Source organism: Phoxinus phoxinus, assembly GCF_949152265.1.
Source record: "Phoxinus phoxinus genome assembly, chromosome: 17".
NCBI classification, from domain to species: Eukaryota; Metazoa; Chordata; class Actinopteri; order Cypriniformes; family Leuciscidae; genus Phoxinus; species Phoxinus phoxinus.
In genome coordinates this window covers 10,946,664-10,971,385 of record NC_136892.1, presented here as the reverse complement: position 1 = coordinate 10,971,385, position 24,722 = coordinate 10,946,664, and the positions used below count along the sequence as shown (strand labels likewise).

The following is a 24,722-nucleotide window of genomic DNA, read 5'->3' as shown; positions in this document are numbered from 1 at the left end:
CAGGAAAGTTAATACTTAAATATACTCATATATATATAGAAGCTGCAAAGTGTCATTCACATACACTAAACACCACCATGATACCACATGCAATTTTCAAAAATGCAATAAACATTAATTTAACAACATTAAATGTAACATAAAACCCAAATGTACATAACTGATTAGAAAAAAACAAACAAGAAAACTATGAAGAAACAGTTATTTCAACAAAAATACATCAAATGTGAAGTGTCACGCAGGGAATTGTGGGAATCTAAATTTGCACTTGTTCTTTTTCACTTCCAAAAACTGTACATTTAAATGTTCAGTTAGATCCATCACAGTTATTTACAGTGTATAGTACGGAAACTTTCTGATAACCAATTAAGAGTTTTTCACCAGTCTTTTACCGTTAAAATCACAATAATTGTTTACAGCGCAAAATATGTTTGAATTGTATTTTTTTTTATAAATTAACGGATCCAGACAAAATAGGATTGTCAAAAATTGACCCATAAAGTATGTCTAAAAGTCCAATTAGCTATGACAATGATAAAAAGTAACATAAAGTATTGATTAGCAGGGTAGAAGTTGTCCACCGAATACGGGTCAGGCTTATGAACATAACGGTCCTGTGTGACCTGTTCTGTAGAAAGGCCAGGTCTGTTGAGCCCTGTCAAGTGTAATTGCCGCAATATCATTCACAGAGAGTTTCCAGCTCACTTGTCAATGTGTCGTGTATCTGTGGAGGAAATGGGTTCAGCAAAGAGCTTGTGTAGGGACCGATGGTGCTATCAAGAGAGGTCACTGTCAAGCCTCTCACCGCCCGGCAGCTGACAGCTTTAGTTTAGCGAGTGCAGATGACCGGCTGGGCTTTTCTCTGCTGCTGGACGAGGGTTACAAGAGTCCGTCATCCGTGGGAGAACCGGACCGTTTCAATTAGCTGGATTATCATCGATCCAGAGGCTGCGACAGTCATAGAGCAGCAATAGAGGTTACCACTCTTTCATTTTCAGCATGCAACAATGTGACTGACAGTACTAGACCTCTGCACTTCCTCTGATGAATTACGTAAGTGTCACGTGGATGAGGATGAATGGTGTGTCCGGACTTGGTGTGTCCGGACTTTTTTGACCGGGGAGGCGTTTACAGAATTTCCATCAAATTCTTCTCCGATCATCTAACAATTTTCTGCATGGACATCTTACTTGTGGAACAATATTTTATGCTTGTCCGTTGAAGTACTTCTCATATTCGAACAAGTTATGTTGGGTTTCTACTCGTTGGTGATACTGTATTTCATACTTCACAATTTAGTTTAGCCAAATAATTACATGAGAAATATGCATTTGTAAAAAGCATTTTACTTTAAAATTATTCAAACGGAGTTTCCTTCACCAATCAGACACTAATTATCACTGTGAAAGTAAAGTGTTTGTCTGCTTCCAGCCATGATTTAAACCAAAAAGATTATATCTTATCTTTTAACCCAGCCTCTGATTTGAGAGATGGCCAAGAATTTTAGACATGCCATAGGGGTGTGAATATTTGGGTAGACAGGGCATCGAATCGATTCACGATTCATATGTTTTCGGTTCAATTCAGGAATTCAAAATGATTCAATTTGATTCACAATGAAATTTTATTTGATTCGACTTCGATTAATGATTTGATTCTGTATTCTTCAAGGGGAATCATAGGGGGGGGGGGCAATCATAAAATATTCATACTCCTTAATATGAGTCATTTTATTTAACAATAACAATATACTGGATATTATGATATTTTGGTCCCACTTTATAGGTGTCTTTAACTGTCAGCAAGGCTTTTAGACAGACAGATGAAGAAGATCAGTATAAGTTCAAATGTTAAGTTTAATAAACATCCAACGGCTAGATACAGCCAAGTGCTAACTTAAACGAGCCCGGACAAACACCGAGTAATGGTGAGGAACTTAGGGGCTGTTTACACGACACCATTTTCAACTAAAAACGTAAAACTTTTTATGCGTTTTAGCTGTTCGTTTACATGACAAACGCCGTTTTGGGTGCCTGAAAATGCTAACTTTTAAAAACGGGTTTCAAAGTGCAAGTTTTTGAAAACGGTCTCCGTGTAAACAACAAAAACGCGAACCTCTGAAGACGATGAAGTAATACACATGTGTGTAACGTGTTCAGTCTATAGTCTTCCATAGCCATCTAATGGCCTGGCCACAGAATACAGGGTTTTTAGTTGTTTTGAATGCGGATCGTTTTGACAATGAAAAATTAGTCGAAAAATTATGACTAATGAGCACGTGATGAATGAAAACAAACTAAAAGGCCATGAAAACGAAAATACCAAACCCAATTGACATATAACAGAACGCTCCCTCCTGAAGGCGAGACCTTGCGTGGAGAGGAGAGGCTTAGGAGGCGGACAAAGGGATGGTGACAGGAGATGATGAAAGGATGGCGATAGTTGGCAGAGGGATGGTGACAGTACGACGACGAGACCCCGGTGGCGGTTATGGAAGGGGCACAGCAGGGATGACAGCCCACATTGGACTCGAGGGAGGGAGGAGCCCTGTTTTGCTGTGGCTGACAAAATCCTGGTGACTACCGACGGAGGCGGAGCCAATGGATCCCAGGGCGCAGACGGAGAGCAGACTCGAGCAACATCGCTGGCATTGGCGACCTAGGTGGAGTCGCGGCGGCGAGCGTCTGTGGGAGAGCCAGACTGCCTGAGGACTGAGGTGGATCCGGAGAGAAGGAGGAACCCGATGTAGCAGTGGAGATGCTGATGCTGAGATAGAAACAGCGGCTAATGAGGCATCTATGTATGTGTATTTATGATTGGCGCCCTCTGCAGGCATTTGTTATAATACGTAATGTTCAGTAAAACCATATGATTACTTGCTTTTGATCCTTTTTTGAACCAATTACTATTGCCTCATTGTTATTATACATATGTATTTTAAGTCGTTTAAATGGTTATTGTTCAGTTAGGTCTATTTTTATTACCACAATTATTTTTTATTTTTTATAATTGACAATTGACAGCAAATGTATGTGCACAATGTGTGCGTTATATCAAATTATTAATTTAAATCTTAGTAGATAGTAGTTAGAAGACACTTAATATTAAGTGGGACTGTTATTTTTGCCGGAAATAGGTTTGTTATGGTAAGGTTGTAACTTTAGATGCCAGGCAAATTGAACAATTATTGATACCAGTTTAGATACCTCAGCAAAATCTAAGCCTAACATAAAAAGTTCCCTGACAATTTTTGAAGTAAACAGTCAGTAATAAAATGAGAACAAAGAAACAAATGACAAACAATAGGACAAAACAAAAAAAAAACCTATGTACTGTACAATGGATTAAACAGGGCTTTAAGTTTTTCAGGTAAGTCAGATGTTGATGGTTGTAAGCCAATTCTTACAATCTCAACAAGGATGATGAAAGATAATAAGTTCAGCTGTCAATTCATTTTGAAGACAAACTTTATTGTGTCTGCAAACAACATACTTCCAGTGCATCTTATGCCCGTTTCTTTTTTATTGATGTTTTACAACATCTAGTCTTTGCACTCTGATAGGGTCATAAGCTTTTTCCTGCTGTATTAATCAGAGATGTTGTCTGGAGAAAGTGCTGGTAAGTTTCAAAATTAATCTTTGTAGTTAAAATGCCAGCCTGTCAAGACAGACCCTGTACTCCTGACAGGCAGATTTGTCACTGTACTGGGTGGCCCAGCCTGTGACACAGTGATGGATTGTGGGATAGAAGGCCAGGATGTCGGGGTGCATGGATAGGGTGCAGGCGTTCTTCTCACTCTATCTCGTCTTTATTATTATGCCTTCATGTGTCATCGTCCTCTCAGCTTTGATCCGCGTGTGAGGGGAGTGACATTTCCACGCCTGCATGTGTTCGCAAACTTTTGAGAGATCCTCCAAAGCCTTTGTTTTGCGACGTTGGGGCACGGAAGGCAAGCAAACATCCTTGTTTTGATGTCCAATAAATGTGAAAATGTCAAAAGTCATAGCGGATGAAAACAAAAGACAAACATCACTCTGACCAGATCGTCGTGAGACCTTTCCCACAGACCAAATCAAAAGCCAAGCCTGAGACCGGCCTGGAAAAGGTGACACTGTCTCGGTTATGAAATGTACACATCCCAAAGACGCAAGAGAGTAAACTGACATCTAACGCGGCTGTGTGACACCGCTGACAGTATCTTTCTGACTACAGAGAAAATGTTTTTCTTCTTTGGGTAATTAGTTCTTGCTTTCCAGCAGAGTCGCGTGTCACGCAATCAGTGTCGCGCGGTGGTTATGAATGGAGAGAGAGAGTGCCCTGCTGGGCGAGGGCTTGTCAACATGATCCAATTCATCTCAACAAAACCAAATACTAATCTAACGTGAAGATTTTCTGAAAGCTACTGTAATAGACTTTAACACTTGATTTTACACCGTTCATTTTGTGTTTATTTTGAGTTGCAAGCACAAGCTGTTGCAATCAAAACTTGGACAGCTGATACAACTTGTTTCCCTTTCTTTTACAGAGAGACACAATTGTTAAGCAGCAGAACATTCTGGGTGTTTTTTTGTTTGTTTTGTTTTTACTGTGCACTCTTGTGACCCTTTGGATAAACTAATAAACAATTTCACAATCTCACTGTTATATATTTTATTTGTTTAATTATTATTCTTTTTTTTCATCTTTAAAGTCATGAACAATTCAACCTCAAATAATACACTGTTTAATATAATTTTGTGGTTGTGAAATGATGGGGGTGGAATTGATGCTTCATTATTATAAAAGTAGATATTTTGTATTTTACATTCCATGTTCCGGTTTATAAATTCTATGCACAGTTCAATAATATTTTCCACGTTTTGCATAATTTGATTGTTAATAACTGTTCATATTAACACTGGTGACTCCGGGTTACACAGGTACACTGTTACTATTGTTGGTGGAGATGGAAATGATGGCACAAATGTGGGACAGTCGAAGTTTTTAAATTTAAAGAAATAATTTTCACACAATATATGCTAAAATATTTGATTTGTTTAGATTATCACAAAAAAAAAAAATGGAGCAATTTCATAATGTTTCTCTTTTTATTAACAGTGTTGGAAGTAACACATTACCAGTAATGTGTGTTATGTAATCAGATAACTTTTTTCAAGTAACTAGTAAAGTAATAAAATTACTTTTACATGTACTTTTACATTTATAATTTATTTGATGCTGCCATTCAATGTGCAACCATAACCAATAAGCAACAAGTATTTTAGATAAACACATTTGTTTCCTTTTATTATTATTATTATTGCTGAAGTAAGAGTGTTAAAATGTTCTTCTTCTTTTGATGTGAAAGGGCCTTTACATTTTCCAAAAATAAAACCCAAAATATGGCTAGTACTGTCATATGAATATATACCGGTATATATTTATATATATATATATATATATATTATTACTGTAGTTTAATGTACTGAGACAGTATACCACAACTAAAAAGAGATTTAAGTCCCCTTTAAAGTTCAAGTCAATAAACAGACTTTTTTCTGTGTTCAACTTGCACACTAAATATGGGTTGGAGCTCTTAATTTTGAACTGTCAAAGTGCACCTTAATGATGAATTTAACATAAACGTACAAAATTTTCTTACGGGGAACCCCCGGACCCCCGATATGGATAGAGGCCCACCCACCACAGTTTCACAAAATCCTGTGGGAAACACTGTTTCAAGCTACAGCTGTCTGCCTCAAACTGTAAATTATGTATTGTTTCCAGAAAAGATTTAAGGGAAATATTCCACTTGCGAGGGTTTTTATTTTATGCTTTAGAACATCTTCCACATGAACATCGAGACCCTCAATGGTACCTCTGTGTTTGGCAGAGATCAGACCCTACAGCGAGTGAAGTGGAAAATACGCCCCCTTAGACGAGGGCACTCTCTACGAATCATAACGATCACATATCAATGGCTCTTTGTGCTGCTGTCCTTTGATGTGATTAGACGCAAGGGCCAGGGCAACACGAAGATAGCTTCCAGTAATATATTCCTCTCTCCGGAGCATATATACGGTGCCACCGTAAAGTGAGGCTGGAGAAGCAAAGGCAAAAATAGAAGCTGTCATGGCCGCTGACCTAATGGATTGGAAAACAAATAAACAAGCGTGAAGTGAGGGGGAAAATAAAAATGAATGAATGCATTGGAAGGCCGCGTTAATGAACCCCACCGGTGGCATGGAGAGGGGCTATCATGCGCCTTTTATAAGATTGTTTTACAGCACTGCTTAACCTTCATGGGGGTCATAAGAACTGATGTGTTCCCTTTGTGCAGTGCAGGGTTTTTAGTATAAGCTGTATGCTTACACTGTATGATTTAAATTAACAGGAAACAGTAAGAATGAAGTTAACATGCAGACTTGGAAGCAGATTTATTTTTTTAAGTTTTATGATTTTGCACTATTTTACATTTAGTTCATACAATGTGATCCATTTTTCTCTGTTATGTTAGGCAGTTTTGATTTATATGCTTGTGAATGTTTGGTTATCACGTTAGCTTACTTGTGTGCAAACAACTATCCGCTCCTTCTGGGCTGCGTTTAACTCCACTTTTAGACATACACTCCCTGAGCATTTCTCCTCGGGGGAAACCGTTTTAAAGTGCGTTCCACTGTCAAGTTGCTGAGGGAAGTGTTTTTGGACAGACGCTCGATTTTGACCGAGGGAATGAGTCTACTCAACATGTACACTTCAGGCAGATGCAGACCACAATGCATGATGATTGTGACGTCACAGCAGATCGGGCTTGATCTACCCCATTATTAATTTATTGTTGGATCCAGAGATGCTGTACTGTTTAAGAAGATCCGTAACCATGTGACCATCATCAACCATAACTCCATCCAGGACAGTCAGGAACCTTGGAGTTGTGATTGGTGATCTGTTATACTTCATAGACCACATTGCTATAATTGCAGAGTCCTGCAGATTTGCAGATTTGAGGATCAGGCCCTTCCTATCGGAGCATGCTACACAACTCCCTGTCCAAGCTCTTGTTCAGTCCAGACTGGACTATTGTAATGCTCTCTTGGCAGGCCTTCCAGAATCAACTGTCAAACGTCTGCAGCTGATCCAGAATGCTGAAGCTAGAGTGGTCTTTAATAAGCCAAAGAGAGCATACGTCACACCTCTCCTCATAAAATTGCACTGGTTGCCAATCGCCGCTCGCATCAAATTTAAGGCACTGATGTTTTTCCTACAGAACAACCACTAGCTCTGCACCCCTATACCTAAACTCATAACTTCAGACCTATGTGCCCTCCAGAAGCTTGTGTTCTGGAAGTGAACCTTGCAGTGCCATCCCAAAGAGGCACTTTCACAGACCTTTACCTGGACTGTCCCAAACTGATGGAATGACCTGCCAAACTCAACCCGAGTCTTTAGCCATTTTCAAGAATTGACTGAAGACACTTTTTTGGTCAACACTTGACCCATTAATACTAACACTTGAACCTTGCTATAGACTAACTGTGACTAGTCACAACACTTGCATAGTATTACCCTATTATTGGTTTGATTGGTTCTATTGTTCTCCTTACAAAGCAACTTACAAATGTAAGTCAATTTGAATAAACACGTCTGCTAAGTAATTAAATGTAAATGTGATAGCGCCCCCTACTATATAATAGTAAAAACACGGATTGCCTGAATTGTCAATGGTAGGGAAGCATTGTGTCATAAATTACAGAAATTCTCATCAATGGCTGGGACAAAGTTAAATGTAGGTTCTTTAAAATTAAATTTGTAAGGTCCATGTAAGCATAAAAACTATAAAACTTACTGGGGCGTAAGCAGATAGTACGAAAATGCACAAATGAGATTATACTAATTCATATGAATTGTGAATTACCAACCCCCTTCCCCCCTCCACGTACCAAGTCTATCCTCACAGACGGCTTTTTGAAAACCTCCCTTAAAAGTCTGGCCGTGCTACATGTTTCAAACGATGCATTATGACATGCCTGTAGTTTAAAACTTTACTTTTACTTTTTATTCTCAATTCTCCCTTCACTGGCATTTCACAACAGTTAGAGCTTTCATATTATAGACGGGACAGAAATATAACCTTCATTTCTCAACATAAAATGTAACTTTTTTCCCTAAGAGTCTTCGAGTGGCATTCTTTCTTTAGGTTTCAAAGGGAAGGTTAAAACCGTATTTCATGCACCACTGCTCGCTTAAAAACCGACATTGCACTTATTTTCTGTCTACTAGTGCTGTCAGGGACCTCTCAGTATTCCCACCGGGTGGTCCGAGAATGGAAGACACAAACGACAACAGATGCCAAGCAGTGACATCTCTGTCGAGTGACAGCCACATCCAAATGAATGTGAGTGGATGTAGCGTCTCTATTGTCTACTCTTCTAAAGGTGGCCGTGTTCACCTCAGTAGATCTTTAAGTCATGTCTCCTTGCACTAGAGTAACGTGAACAGTAGGAAGGGTGGGCGACACTTTAAAGTACTACCCAGTACATCCTCTCTCCATCGGATGTTTTTATTCTAAACTGCTGCCATCTGCTCCGTTGTTCCAGCTGTCAATCACAGCGAAACTGAGCTGCCCTTCCATCGCTGTCCTCCAGAGTTCGGTTCTATCTCAGTGCTTCTCCAAACTATAGGACTTCACTGCTGGGTGCAGTCGTGATTAATGGCACAGTCATGGTGTAATCAGCCAAGAACCATGTTTGACCTTCCTCTATCATGGTACAGAAGTCCTAACAAAAGCTCTAACATGGGAAAATCCAATTCTTATGTTGTAACTCGAGGGCAAAGTGACCTTTCTGTCTTGTTTCGCCACTTGCACTGCACTAATACGCCATCGAGACATACAGATATTATTGTGCATGTGTGTTCATCAAAAAGTAAGTATGAAGAATATCTCTACAGGAGACACTTTGTAACAATCAACCATCCATTCATCACATCGTTTAAAAATTCTGGAAACCCATTAGTTTTCCAATTTGCCTCAAAATAACTGCAATGAATCACCTTGGAGCCATTGTTCAACACCTTGAGCATCAAAATCACCATTCCAGGAATAGTTCACCCAAAAATGAAAAATCTGTCATTATTTATTCAACCTCATGTCATTCCAAACCAGTTTGACTTTCTTTGCAGGGTTATTATAGTTAACTAAAACTAAGAGGGAAGAAAGAAAGAAAGAAATCTAGTTGGATTCAATTTAGCAAAACAGGGTGTTTAACAAACGAGAAACATAAATGCTTGTCCCAGTTGTTGAACTTACAATGTTCATGATAGAAAAAAAAAGTGTGATGTGATCCATCTGACACAAACTCTAAAGCGTAACAAAATATTAATGCACTTTGCACCATAAAGGGGAACAGAACATAACAGCTACAGCACCTATATAAACAATTAATGAGACAAGCACCATGGCAATTCTAACAGTGGAGCAGAAGTGTCAAGAATATAAACCACATGCTATCTTCAGATGCTTCGCCCATCCACACAGAAAAAGATGAGGAAAAAACAGTTTGGGATCATTACTTGAGAATTGAACTGCATGATTATTTTGACTCAAACATCAGCTAGTTCAGGAGTGAATTTCCCATCTTCAGCTGCTAAAGCCTCACGTCTTGCGTGAATCTGATGAAGACAAATTATATTGAACTTAATATTGCATTCTTTCCTCCAGCAAACCCAACTTTTGCTACAAAAAAGTTTCGGCTTATGACATGTACCAAAATTGATGGATGGGACTTTCTCATGCAAGGTATCCGCATAATAATGTTAGAGCTTCATCTTTGCCAGGATTCCATTTAAAAGTTATTTTTCTGAATTTTCGAAAATATTTGAGAAAGTAAGGAAGGACTTTTATATGCAATATTTAAGAAATCCATTCAATATTAGTCAATTCTAACATCAAAATTCAATTAAATCAGGTAATGAGCGCCACAGTTGATGTGTATTTTAATAATAAATATAATTAAATAATATAATTCAAATATAATAATAATACTCATATCTATCCTTCTTATTCCTCATTAGCCTTTGTTGTTGATGTTGATGTTGTTAACATGTTTCCGTGGTATTTATGGAATGCAGAATATCCAAAAAAAAAAAAAAAAAAAGGTTTAAAGGATAATTCCGGTATTTAACACCTTGAGTCTATATTGTAGTTTGTTTTGGATGAACAAGAGTGGTGGACAACATTTTTTTGACAATGGTTCCTCTCTCGAGTTTTTGACTATAAAAGAATGGGCCATGGACCCATTTAACATTGGAGTCAATGGGCATGTCCGAAAATGTCATTAAAACAACCAATAATGTTCGTTTACAAAACTGTGCAACTCACCGAGTGATTAGTGATGTTAGTTGATGTTCCAGAAACAAAAAGTGTTGCGAAATAGAGTTTCTGTCATGTTTTATTCGTCATTTTGTAAAATCCCATTGAATTCTGTTGAAGGACTGAGTGCTCGACGTTAATATAAATGCGCTAACGGAAACGGAAAGGGAGCTGTTTAAATTTGGTCGATGTAGTCTTTTTGCTCGCTTCCGTTTCTCATAAGACTAGCGAGCAGAGCAACTGTGCTCCGGGAGAGTAAGCGAAATAAACAATAATTTTTTTAGGAACTTTACCGCATTTTTTGACCGCACAAATTCTAACCATATTGAAAGACGTGACCACTGACCAGTGCAATATGAAGTTGAACTCGACTGTGACCGTGAGTGTCCCGCGAGACATAAACATCGGTTATCGCCATCAAGTGGTCGGGAGTGTGCTAACGCTTCAGATTCAAATATTGAGCGGAAGTTACACGGTTGTGAAGTGTCTGAAAAAATAGTTCCACTATAGCAAAATAAACGGATTGGAATCATATATTGCGACGATATATTGTTTATAATCATCAACGAACACCACTAACCACTCGGTGAGTTTAACAGTTTTGTAAACGAACATTATTGGCTGTTTTAATGACATTTTCGGACATGCCCATTGACTCCAATGTTAAATGGGTCCATGGCCAATTCTATTATAGTCAAAAACTCGAGAGAGGAACCATTGTCAAAAAAATGTTGTCCACCACTCTTGTTCATCCAAAACAAACTACAATATAGACTCAAGGTGTTAAATACCGGAATTATCCTTTAAGAGTTAGAGTGTGATCAGGGAAAATTCTAGGAATATTCAATTTACCACGACATGACCCCCTTAATAGGTGAGCAGTGAACTCAGATTGTTGAGTTAATTTCTTGTTAACCTTATTGGTCTTTGCGCCATTATTTTATATGGGTCAGTAAACTCTGCTAAGTGTACAATTTCGTTGGATCTTTGGACCTGATAATAGTTTTAGAAATATTCTGCTCAATTGCATGTAACTTAAATTCATAATTAGAAAGTAACCAGCCACTGAGGGTGGAAAGGAGCTTATTGATTCAATTACGGTCAACTTGAGCCATAACACTACTAACCCTATCCATGTTTGTCTGTCAAGTAGAAATACATAAATATCTCGCAAATAGATAGCACTTGATAAATAGCATCTGGTCCTGTTTATTTTTGTCTGAAGTGAGAAAGAAAGGGCCAGAAAACTTTTTTTTGTCTCTATCAGACAGACCTGTTTTAAACTGTCGAGGGAAAAGCAATTCCCAGATTAATCAAGCATAATGCATATGTGCATCAACAAGCTTGGCACCTTCTCAGAGAGCATACTGTTTATGGCTTCTGCAGCTAATCAGCCTCCGACCAGCTTGTAGACAATTTGCGATCCTTGACTTTGAATGTTTTCTCCAGTCCCTGAGTGTCGGAGTTTCAAAATGTGCTTTTAGATGTGCAAGCTTAAGAATCTGCCACTGTAATGTCCTTATGATCCGAAGTAATAGAAAAAGCCACAGTCTCATTGTAAAATTGATGGATTTGGTTAAATTCAGCCAGTCCTCTGAACATAATTGCGCTCGCTTTATCATCACACAATCATAAGAATTGAATTAGGTGCCGCTTTATTCAAATAATGTATCATTAGACCATTATCAATAATTGCTCTTTCACTTAACTAGCTGGTTTCCACATCAATCAGGCAATGCTAGGTTTAAAATATAGGTCTTCACACCGGGATCTTGGAGATAAAGGATGTGCAGTAGACGAAAGGGGTGAACTTTCTGTTGCTGCCCTGTATTTGTACCTTGAAAAATGCTGCGTTCTTACTTTTCGGCGCCTAATCCTGTTATAGAGCGTAACCGTGCCTCATTATGACAACATTATCAGCCATTCCACACATATTCAAAACCTTTTGTGCCTTTACGGAACTCAATTTCTGCTCTCCTTTTTTTTGTTGCCAGGCACTTTTGGAATGAAATTAGAACGGCATCCACTTCAAAAGCTTCTCGCTTTGCTCTGGGTGATTTCTGAAGCATTGTCTAACTTTGGGAAAAGCCTCAGTACTGGCACTGACTAAACTCAGCTTTTTCTAATAAAGGAGGTCTGCTAAAGCCACACAGGCAGTGCAAAAACTGTGCTACGTTGGTTTATGGTTCTCATGCTTTTGCTTCTGTATAATTTTTTTTACATTTGTTTATCACACAAAAGTAGCCTTTTAAATGTACATTATTAAAGGGATAGTTCACCCAAAAGTGAAAAATAAAACCCATTATTTACTCACCCTCAAGCCATCCTAGGTGTACATGACTTTCTAATTTTAGACAAACACAATTAGAGATATATTAAAAAAATGTCCTGGCTCGTCCAAGCTTTTTAATGGCAGTGAATAGAGGACGAGATTTTGAAGCCCAAAAAAGAGTGAGCGATGTGTTTGTGTAAGAAAAATATACATATTTAAACCTAAAATAACTAGCTTCCGGCAGATGGCCTACGCATGTTGACTTATGCCAAAAGAAACGCAATGTAGGAATAGTGTAAGCTTTGACGTCTCTCGCGGTTTAGGTGAAGGGTTAGGGTTTATGGCTGACTCAATGAATCGTTCAATCAAACAATTAAAAAACACACATTCATTCAGGAATGAAATGTGTCTGTTTTTATGAGTGAGTCGTGGAATCTGTAACTAAGCTGATTTATTCAAAACACTGATAAGAAGAAACAAAAAAGTGACTGTCTTTATGAATGTGTTGTTGAATAATTCACTCAATCAATCAATCAATCAATTAATCCAGTCAAGAATACAGATTCATATCAAGAATGAAAAAGGTGGCTGTCATTATAAGTGAGACATTGAATCATCCATGCATTCAATACATTTTTAAAAAACAATGATTCATTTGGGGACAAAACTAGTGAGCGTATTTTAGTGAACCATTGAATCATTCATTTAGATAATTTGTTCAAAAACAGATATTAGATAAGTGGGACTGTCTTTAAGTGAGTCCCTTAATCATTCAATTAACCAATTTTTTCAAATATTCTGATTTCTTCAGGAACAAAACAAGTGACTTTCTTTATGAGAGAGTCATTGAATTATTCAATTAACCAATTCTTTCAAATACACTGATTCATTCAGGAACAAAACACTGAGTCACTCGATTCTGTAACGGATTCTTTTTTGGCTTCGTTTGGAACTAACTAAAGGTTTAAAAAGTATATCTATTTGCTGCCCCTAACTTTTCAAGATTATGTGGTTAGCTGGATCTTATAATTTGCATTTAGTACCTATCAAAACCCCTTTTTGGGTCATGACCCACCAGTTGAGAACTAAACAACTTCTGATGAAGTCCAGCGGACGTTAACTGCGCATCTAAATAGACTTCAGAGGCAGCACATTTGAAAAGCTGCTAGCTGTTTATCAGCCCACCATTTGGCAAACTCCATCGACGACAAGAAAATAAGTGCAGTGGCTGGAGGGGTATCGATCCCAATCAAATAAATTGCCATTGGCTCAGTTCTGTGATGACTCAATGATGCTGGATTGTCACCGAGGAACATTCAGCTCGGACATCTGGGTTCTAACTAGTGCAGAGAACACACTTACACTGCTGGATCTATTGAACCAATTTGACATTCTTTATGGTGGATCCCATTTCAGTTTGCTTTTATGGCTGCTTTTATTTCAGCTGAGAGAGGGGCTTAGCATACTTATAAATGACGGAAAGTACGAATGTGAAGATAATGGCTCCTGCTTGACTGTCAGAGAATAAACAAGCAAGAAGACTTATGCGTTCAGGGTGACTGCAAATCACAGAGTGGAGGCAGAGCCTCTAAATGAAGTAGAAAGGCCCCAGAGTGCAGAGTCAGGAGGGAGGCAGAGTGACAGGTGTGCTTTAAGCCTGGCACACATTCAAAGACGAGCACAGCCTGTCTAGAGCTCATGGCAGCATCACAGAGACGGAAATAGCATCTAACATTTCTGGTGCATTGGTAGTAAATGTTTCTTCCAAACTCTTTATGGTCGCGAAATCCTTCATTTTTGACTTTCTGGGGTTGTGTTTGAGTTGATGTAGAAGCAGAATTCAGTTTGAGTAGAGCAGATGTTTCAAACACATTCATCGACACCTAGTTTAACTCATAAACACATTGGCTTACTTCTTAAAGTTGTATATATAAATATATATATTTTCAACGCTATCTCACGACCAATTCGTACGAATTTGTACGAGTGATTAAAAGGTGGCTAATTCGTACGAATTTGTACGACCTCACTCGTACGAATTTGTACGATTTGTCTAAACCCACGTGATTGGTAGGTTTAGGGGCGGGGTCAGGGGTAGGTCATTCGTATGACTTCATACGATTTTGGCAAATCGTAAAATATGTACGATTTACCAAAAAACTTACAAATTCGTACGAGTGAGGTCGTATGAATTGGTACGAATTAGCCACCTCGTAAAATTCGTACGAATTGCCGTGAGATCGGGTTGATATTTTTTAAATTATTATTGTTTACAGTATGTGCATCATTCGGTGGATATTTAGGAAAAAAAATGTCCCTGGGCAACCCATTTCATTTTACAGTTTACATCAATATTGAACAGATGCAAGGACAAATATTCATTACCCCTAATAATTTTATTATACAGTTGTTTCCAAACATCCATTGAATAATTTATAATACTGGATCATTGCTGAAGTAGTTTGACGGAGAAGCAGGCTTGTCATTTAAAGCAGGGCTATGCAGGTTCGGGAATTTCTCGCTTTTTGCTTGCAGGTTTCTCTATAGCTCCCCCTACAGCTTCGGAATAGATATTTGACAACACTGTCGAAAAACTTGTTGTCGACTCTCAGATACAGGAGGCTAGTAGATCAACGACATCAAAGCAGACGGGAGATTCTTTAAAACGTCGTCTTCATTCGGGTTCGAACAGCGTGAGGGAGCGCAATAATGACAGAATTTTAACAGATTTCTTTTTGCCGTAAAGCAATTCTTTACATCGCGAGACCTGATATCATGCGATACTTCCTGACGTCGCGCCCGGCGGCCCGCAGGCTCAAAGTTGCAAGTGTGTTTTTTCCGCTCACATGCGATAGGGGGGTGTGAGACGACCACCATTCAACCCGAGAAAAGTAATATAACCATTCCAACGACTCCGAAGCTGTTCGGTTAAGATAAAAAACCTGCATAGGTCACCTTTAAAGTAATTTTCTATTCTATTCTATTCTATTCTATTCTATTCTATTCTCAATAAGCCTTGATATGCTTGAGGTGCATTACCGTAATTTCTCGATTTTAAATAATTTTAACAAATAATGTACTGTATCAGTAAATGGAATATTATCATCATTAACAAATAATAATAATAATAATAATTGACCATGAATATTTCTTCCTGCATGTAATAAGAACTATATTTGCCTGACTGTACTACTGGTTTGTAGCAACTTATTGATTTTTTTTTATAGTATAGTATAGTATAGTACAGTACAGTACAGTACAGTACAGTACAGTACATACTGTATTTCTAGAGTACTGATATTTACTATTGCAGCAGCCTTACATTTATTGTAATGGAAACTTCATGTAATTTTGATGTTGTATAAAGAACAAGTCTACAAGGATATATGTATGTTTTTGGAGGGGGTGGGGGGATTCAATGTGACTGATCTACTGCAATTTACAGTGTCTACAATACCTGCAGTCTCTCCTTCTGGATAACAAATAATGGATCCACTTGTGTTTTAGCCCAACAAGTGTTCATGTTGATTGTTTTCCTGGCACAGCTGGTCGTCTCCTTCTCTCATTCTGTCTGTGAGCTCCTAATGAGATGCAAAAGCAAACCCCCAGAGTATGTGCCCGACGTTCAGCGCAGCATTCAGAGTGGATGGAGAGCCTGAGACGCGCTCTCAGTCAGCATGGCCACACAAACACTCCGGCCATCACTCCGTCTGCCCCGCATGCCAATGGAGTCACTCTGCCTCGCCGCGCCAATCTCAAAACTTCCCCCCTCTCACATCCCTGCCTGAAGGACTCAGATATGTCTAATTTATTCTGTCTTCTTTTCAGAATTTCAGAAATCCCTGGTCTGTTCAGACAGCTGTAAGTGTTTTTATTTTAGCGCTAATATCTCAACAGGTTACAGCATCACAGTGTGCATGCAAGCAGAGTGCAGGATTCCTACTGTCATTAAAACTGGTAAATATGAGAGAATTTGAAAATTGTGATTGCCTGGAAAAGTCATTTAAAAAGTAGTCAACATTTCTGATGACATCGTCCACAAACTATCCCCGTTGACACGGATCCGCAAAAACGACTAAAAACGTTGTATTCTGCTGCCTGGCCAGTAGTTGGCGATGTCACTTTGTAAAGAAATACTACGCGTCTATAGACTGAACACGTAATATGCATGCGTATATGACATTACCATTTTCACACGTTTTTTTTTTGTTTGTAGTTTACACGGAGACAATAACGGTATCGTTTTCAATCCGTTTTCAAAAACTTTTTTTTACAGCCCCTGACAATAGTGAGGGCCCAGAGGGAAACATGACAACTTGAACATGAACTCATTTTATTTCAGATATAGTACTTTCCAATTAAGGCCAGGGTTATTATCATTAACTAAAAATTAAAACATGAAAAAAAAAATGTATTACTTGAACTAAAACAAACATTAACCAAACAAAAAACAAAAGCTAACTAACTTGTGAAATATAGATATAAAACAAATAACAAAAATGACAAAAACACAAAATAATTGCTAAAAGTGTGTATATTTTTTTTACTGTACCAATGTTTTTTCATGAACCATTCAACTTGGCATATGACAATGCACACTGAGCCCATTTCACAGCGCGGTTTCTTGGTTATTTCAGAGTTAAATTAGTTAAAATGGACTTAAGCACTTGAAATATGACGCAGTGCCCTTACGAAAGCAAAATTTTGAGCACTTGTTTACAGTATCAGCCAATTTTTTATGGACCCTTGAAATTGGCAAATAGGACAACGCAAACAGCCATTTTGCGCCATCAGGCCATTCACTGCGTGGTTTTCTCGGCCATCACAGAGAACGCTTTAAAGCGGACAGAAGGCTGTGATATCAGTGATATACTGCCCTAACAAAAGCTACATTTTGAGCAAATAGATCTTTATTAATTAATTTGCATCCATACTCTCATTTTCTTCATAGTAAAATATGTTATAGACAGTGGGCCTATACATAAAACGGAAATTGTAACGATTGTAATTGTAAATTGTACAAAAATCCTGTGCGCACACGAAAAGTTTATTGTGCACAAGCAGTAGTTTCTTGTGAGCATGCAAAAGTCTTTATATTTTTTATTTTTGCAAAGGTCCCATAGTTTAGGGGCTCTGTAATAAATTCTAAATTACACACACAAAAAAAAAATGTAACCAGTTGTGAAAACAAGCTTCCATAGGTTTAGAATGGCATGAGGGTAAATATATAATTACAGAGTTTTTGGGTGAACTATGCCTTTAGGATAAACAGAAAAATTGTCCATTGAAATTAAAAAAGAGATGATCTTATTATTTAAGTTTGACAGACAGTCTGGATTACAAAACAGAAATCTGAATAGGTTCATGATGTAAGTTTGAATGCTTTGGGGACAAAAGTCAATGAGGTGTGAGTCACGAAGTAAGTTGCTATGATTTTTATTTTGAGACTGTTATTTGCCTTCTTAATAATGTTGTGCTCATTCTCTAGAGATAATGAAACCCAACAATGTTTACAAACCACAAAATATGCGTCATTTCAGCTCATGACAATTAATTTCACCTCAGAGAAAGTCAGAGTACACTCGATTCATGAGGCGCAGTTAGGATATGAATCTTCAAGAAATAAAGAGAAAACAGGCGTGAAGATGCTGAAGTCTTCCTAAAACTGAGATATTCATTCACATAGAGAAAAAAAAATGCTGTTAACCTACAGTGAGCGAGGATAGGACACGCACACATCTAGCTCTGGAAGGAAACATCATTTCAAGCTTGAGTGGCCGCTGCACTTGTGTCCTGCCAAATCGAAACAACGGCTGTATTCCAAATTTCCTGACCTTTCTGATTAATTCCCCTAACCACTGGCCTGTGCACACTGTCCTCTAGTCACTGTTTCTTGTAATATGAGCCAATCTATGCGGTTGCTGGACCGACCTGACATCAGATATCAAGTAGTGAGCAACACTGTACCAAAATTGAAATGATCATACAAAAACAAACAGAAACATTCTTAAAACAAACCGTTTATTTATTTATTTTACCCTGCATAGTTTAGTTCGTGGCATTTGAGGACGAGAGAGTGTCAGACAAAAAGTCTGTGTTGGCATCTGCTTAATTAGCTGCTTCTGCCAAGTGATGGAAGACTTTGTGCCAAAATACAGCAAAGTTAGATTGGATCTTTGACATCAACAATAAAAGATATGGGAAGCATTTGTCATCTCTTTGAAAACATGTTCCATCCATCTATCCATCCATCCATAAATCAGTAAACACCGTAAAATGTAAGATTTGTCAGTAAATCTTTCAAAATGTTTTTAAAAGAAGTATCTTATGTACACCCTGGCTGAATTTATTTGTTAAAAAATACACTAAACACTGTACAATTTGAAAACTGTTTTCTATTTTAATATACTTTGAAATATAACGTTTTTCTTTGATGTCAACGCTGACTTTTCAGCATCATTACTCCGGTCTTCAGTATCACATGATCCTTCAGAAATCATTAGATTGAAGCAATTAGGATTAATTGATGAATAGAAAGTTTAATGGAGCAGCATTTGTAAGTCTTTACTGCCACATTTGATCAATTTAATGCATCCCCGCTGAATAAAAGTATTGATTTCTCTCCTTCTTTCAAAAAAAAAAAAAAATAATCATACTGATCCCATTTTTGAACATATGCGTGTATGTACGGTATGTATTTCTACATTTTAAGCAGTGGCGGGCCGTCAGGGCCAGAATCACTGACTTGAGCTTTAATATTATTATTTTTTATGAATAAGTATTAAATTATTCCCAATAGTCCATTATCTTAATTTCATAGCTTTTCTTGGTTGCGCTGCTTCCAGTAGTGTATATTTATTTTAGCACTTTTATCCAATCATATTTCAGCCATCATGTGTTGCCAGGGTCAAATATATCTGCCTCAAGGCCTTCAGAATCGATAGTCCGGGCGCCTGTGAATGAATGAATGAATGGCAATGAAACTGTTGCTTTAAGCAATCAGATAATCAGTCAGATTTAATCAGCCAATCAGATTTTGAGTTGACTGCACCGGGGCCATCTAGCAGGCATACAATAACTATCATGTGAATTTATGATCGAAACAACTTCTTTTTTCAAACATTAATACTATTGTAACCAGTGAAGGATAAAAAAAGGGAGTATCCGTTTCTGAATTTATAATCAGAACGCAAGAACCACTGTACACTAAGACAAAAGACAAACTCAGTTGCTCGTTTCTCTCTACCAGGCCTTTCCCGAACTCACCGCATAATAAAAATAAAAACAGGAATTTCACAAGAATTATAGAGAGTATGTGCGTGCGCTGCTACACTATTAAAAGTTATTAATTCAGGTTGGACATCACTGAAGGCCTACAGTAGGTGTGAAATGCACGGCCCGCCACTGAGTTTAAGTATAGTAAGAAAATATAAAAAACAAAAAAATTATGGTTTGTCAAAGAGTATTATTACACTGAGTACATTTGAACTGACTAAATTTGATTGCAAGCTTTGCTTAGCATCTTGTAGTTACTGACAAAATAAATAAAAAAGACCTTTGCATTATTGCATTTTGTTTCTGTAGCATACTGTATAAAGTAAGCCAAAATACCTCTGAATTAAGTGCTGTGACACTCCTTTAACTATATTTATATACTGTGTCGAGCACAAATATGTTTAACCAGTCATAGCTCACAACCCATGTCTAGTAATTGACCAGATGGTGACTACTATACCCGATCTTGCACTATAATTAAAACCAAAGAGAAAAAAAAAGCCACACTCACTCTTTCCCGCCTCCATGTTGGCCTTGGATGACCTAGTAGCCGTCCACCCAGCGCAGGGGGATCGCGAGGCAGTAATAGCCCACCTGTTCGTACACACGACCCTTCCCTGTTAGACCCGAGGCCCTGTCGTCCTGCCATGTAATGAAACGCAGACAGAGTCTGGTGCTGTCTCAACTAAGGTCCTTTATTAAAACTCTGGAGTTGTTTGAAAGTCAACAAGTTTTGGGCCACAGAATGGTGGCTGGAGCTACAGAAAGGCATCCGATTGGAAGACATCTAGGCTGGGGAGGAACACACATCCCGAGTGAGGGGTTTACATGCCCCATAGGCCATACCCCAATCAAACGAAGTGTTATGGAGACAAAGGGTCTTTGCAACTCAAAGGGAGTTGAATTAAAACAAGGCCAAGAGCAAGATCCCAGTGGGCTGTGGCATTTGAATAATATGGACTCACATCAACAAGCCTCAGTGTGCTGTGGGCCCACTGCTTGTTCTGTCAAAGGCTTTGTTGTGTGTAAGTATCCAGGGTCATAGAAAACTCTGGGTAATTTCACACATTCAGAGCAGGAAAATATGGAGACATAAGAGATGACATAAACTGTGAATGGGCAAAACAAAATAATAAAAGGATTGCAAGGATTCTTTCACGAACAAAACAGACAGCATACTTTGCATGTTTCAGCAATTACACGTGTACTTGATATCAAACACTTTTTCATTATCATTACATTGTAATCACGATGTAACATGAGAACATCAAAAAGTGACCAAGATGATGTGCTGTATGATAGCAGTGTCCTGAATGCAATATGTGTGTCTGATTACCATGTCACAGACTCCCCTTCACACATTCAGAAGAAAATTACACGGAAATCTGTTGAGGTTTCAGAATATCAACACACTTTGCAATAGTAACGGTATGTTTTTTGGAGGATGCCATTTGCAATAATGTGGGTGATATCAAGCAGAAAATTAGCTGGCCCCATCTGGCCCAAAGTCAATAGCCTCTGAATTTTCCCTTCAGGGAACTTGCCGCTCAAATACAGTCATGAAACCCACAATTTGTACCATCTCAGGTATTACAGTTTCATTCATGATAGATTTTACACCCTAATTCATCTCATCCTAATATTTGCATAAAATTTACACGCAAAGTGGAGTACTCTCCCTGCTTTGTTTAATGCTGACAGTACAAGGTGCTTAATACCTGTTGAAAAAAAACACTAAGCACTATGCAAACACCATGTTGAGCCACACAGTGCTGAATAAAACTCAGCTTTGGTGAAACAATAATGGCATAGATTACCCGCCAAATGTCACACAAGCAGGCAGGGTTAGGATGCTATGAAGTGGGATCCACTGCCGGCTTGGCAAACAGAGGTGCGCTTCTCGCCTCGTTTGATAAATACGCATTTGCCAAATTGGATTTAGATAGGATGTTCTCTATCTAAGGTTCTACAGATGCTCATTTGCATGTAAGTTCAGTGTGGAGGCAACAGCATGGAGGGATGAGAGATTTCCCTCACAATAATGTAGAACCGGCCCTCCGCACCTGCAGTCGCTTGCGTTTTCATATTTAAATCTGGCACAAACAATCTTCCTCCTAAACTGGAAATATTGCCCAAAGGTAACAGATATGACAGATAAACTTAGATGTTAACCTTCTAAAGCATCACTTGCCAGAGATTTTGGATGGGTACTGCTAAAAAAATAAAGTTAACAAAAAATAGTTAAAAAAATACATTTATTAAGAGGTGCAAAAGTCACAACCTGCTGTGATAAGTACATTACACTGCTTAAAACACTTTGAATTTAATTACTGATAAAGAAAACCAAGTTAAAACTCAGAAAGATGATGATTAACCATTTTTAATAATAATAATTTGTTACATTTATATAGCGCTTTTTCTGAGACATCAAAGCACTTTACATAGAAGGGGGGAATCTCCTCAACCACCACCAATGTGCAGCATCCACTTGGATGATGCAACGGCAGCCATATTGCACCAGGACACCCACCACACACCAGCTTACTGGTGGAGAGGAGACAGAGATGAAGCCATTCAGTATATGGGGATGATTAGGAGGCCATGATGGACAGAGGCCACTGGGCAAATTTGGCCAGGATGCCGGGGTTACACCCCTACTCTTTTTCAAAGGATATCCTGGGATTTTTAATGACCACAGAGAGTCAGGACCTTGGTTTAACGTCTCATCCGAAGGACGGCGCTCTTTGGCAGTATAGTGTCCTCGTCACTACACTGGGGCGTTAGGACCCACACAGACCACAAGGTGAACCCCCTGCTGGCCTCACTAACACCTCTACAAGCAGCAACCTGGATTTCCCAGGAGTCTCCCATCCAGGCACTAACCAGGCTCAGCCCTGCTTAGCTTCAGTGGACAACCGGTCTTGGGCTACAGGGTGATATGCTGGTTAACAATATAGAATACAAGATTTTACAATATAGAATACAAGCCATGTGAGAACAAGCAGTGTGATTTTAAACATGTTTTATTTGATAAGTATCCACTGCTATATTTGAACCCAATCTCATGAGAAAAACAACTATTTTATGAGGTGGTGATTTTTGAATGAATTTGTGCATGTGATCTGAAACATTTTTTTTATTTTTTTTATGTAGGCATGAAAGTCCCCACCCCTAAATATAACAATCAATATGCAAGTAGATTGTAAAAAAATACACATGAGATAGTAAAAATTTGAATGAATTAGCCACCGATTCACCAAAACGTAAAATAGTTACTTTGAAGTACGAATTGAAGTTGTCACGCCTGCAAGCCACTAGAGGGCACTCCTTCAGTCTTTGTGATCTCATTATAGACTGCATTTCCCATAATCCATTGCCCGGACTCATTATGCCTGATTGCTTCCAGCTGTTTCTCATTACCCTTGTTAACTCTGAGTTGTAATCAAAATGATTCTACCCCCATTGCAAATCATGTTTATTGGCAAAATGTACAATGAATACACCAAACAAAAGTAATTGAAATAGCTCAACACAACAAATGTTTCAAGTGGTTTCCCCAAATTCAACTGAAAATGCAAATAATTAACCCTAAAATCAAAATAATTTAACCCCTTCATGGCAAACATCTTTAGTACTTAGTAGAACACCATTTTGCTGTTATGACCTGCTGCAAACAAGATGTATAACCAGATACCAGCTTTCGGCAGTGTTTCTGAGGAATCTTAGCCCATTCCTCATGAGCAATGGTCTCCAGTTCAGTAATAGTCTTGGGTTTGCGTGCTGCCACAGCCTTCTTCAAATCCCACCAAATATTCTTGACTTGACTTGACTTGACTTGACTTGACTTGTTGCCACCAAGGCCACATTTACACATAGCCGGGTATTTAGAGAAACAAATATTTCTCCCCCTCCGTTTTCAATAATAACATCGTGCACACAACCCGCATAAATACGCCGTCGAGCGCCTTTATAACTATGCTAAACCTATGGGCGGCAGTGTAGGGAGAAGGATAAAGCCATGCAAGCCAATCAGAATCCTCAGAATCGACATGAGAGAACCTAAAACCCCGTTTCTCCCAGTTGACACGACAACATATAACCGGCGTTTTCAGAAATCTCCACTTTGGCCGGAGTTTTTAGAAATGATCGTTTTCTGGGATAAAAACGGCGTTTTCGTGTAAATGACAGGCCAAAACGCAGAGAAATATCTGCGTTTTCCCATCGTGTAAACGGGGCCTAAGTCTTGCTGCAGGTCTTTTGCAGTCACTCGTGGGTTTTTCTAAAACCTGCCTTCTCAGAAATCTGGTTGCAGCCATTGATACTGTAGCTTCCTTTTTCTTTCCCGTCCAGGTAGTGTAACCGCTGTTCCTTTAACTTTGAACTTGGGAACTATGCTTCCAACGTTGTCTCTAGGAACATTTAGTGCCTTCGCTCTATTTTTGTATCCTGTTCCTTGTTTGTGAAGGCCGACGATATCTACTCTTGACCTAGCCATATTTCTAACATGCAGTCAAATGTGAAACTCAACAAACCTAGCCAGTTCAGATTTTTGTATGTGTTCTAGCTCAAGCACACCTGGTGCAACTAATGAAGCCCTTGATTACTTGCATCAGGTGTGCTTGAGACCACACCTGTTTTGCAGATTGATGTTGTTTTGAGGGATTCTATTGAAATGTTGAAACATTTTGAGACTGTGCCGCACAGATACCTCCACCGGATATGCATTTGACACCTAAGTGGTGAGGTCATACCTTGTAAAAGTCAGTGCGAAATTAATTGATATCTTGTCAACAGTAAATTTGCATTATGTCAATAGTAAATCAAAAA

General features: G+C 38.5%; 1 protein-coding gene across 3 annotated transcripts in view; it reads right to left on the bottom strand.

Annotated features, from left to right (window-relative positions):
* sgcd (sarcoglycan, delta (dystrophin-associated glycoprotein)) overlaps positions 1-24,722 on the bottom strand; it is a 207,205-nt gene that overhangs the window by 122,043 nt on the left and 60,440 nt on the right. The window contains exon 1 of one of the 3 annotated variants that reach the window (XM_079585261.1): positions 20,407-20,585. The exons of the other annotated variants lie outside the window; for them this stretch is intronic. Coding sequence (XP_079441387.1) covers positions 20,407-20,544 — 138 coding nt within the window. The 5' untranslated portion in view covers positions 20,545-20,585. Of the gene's footprint in view, positions 1-20,406; positions 20,586-24,722 lie in introns of those variants that run through there. 3 annotated transcript variants of the gene reach the window in all.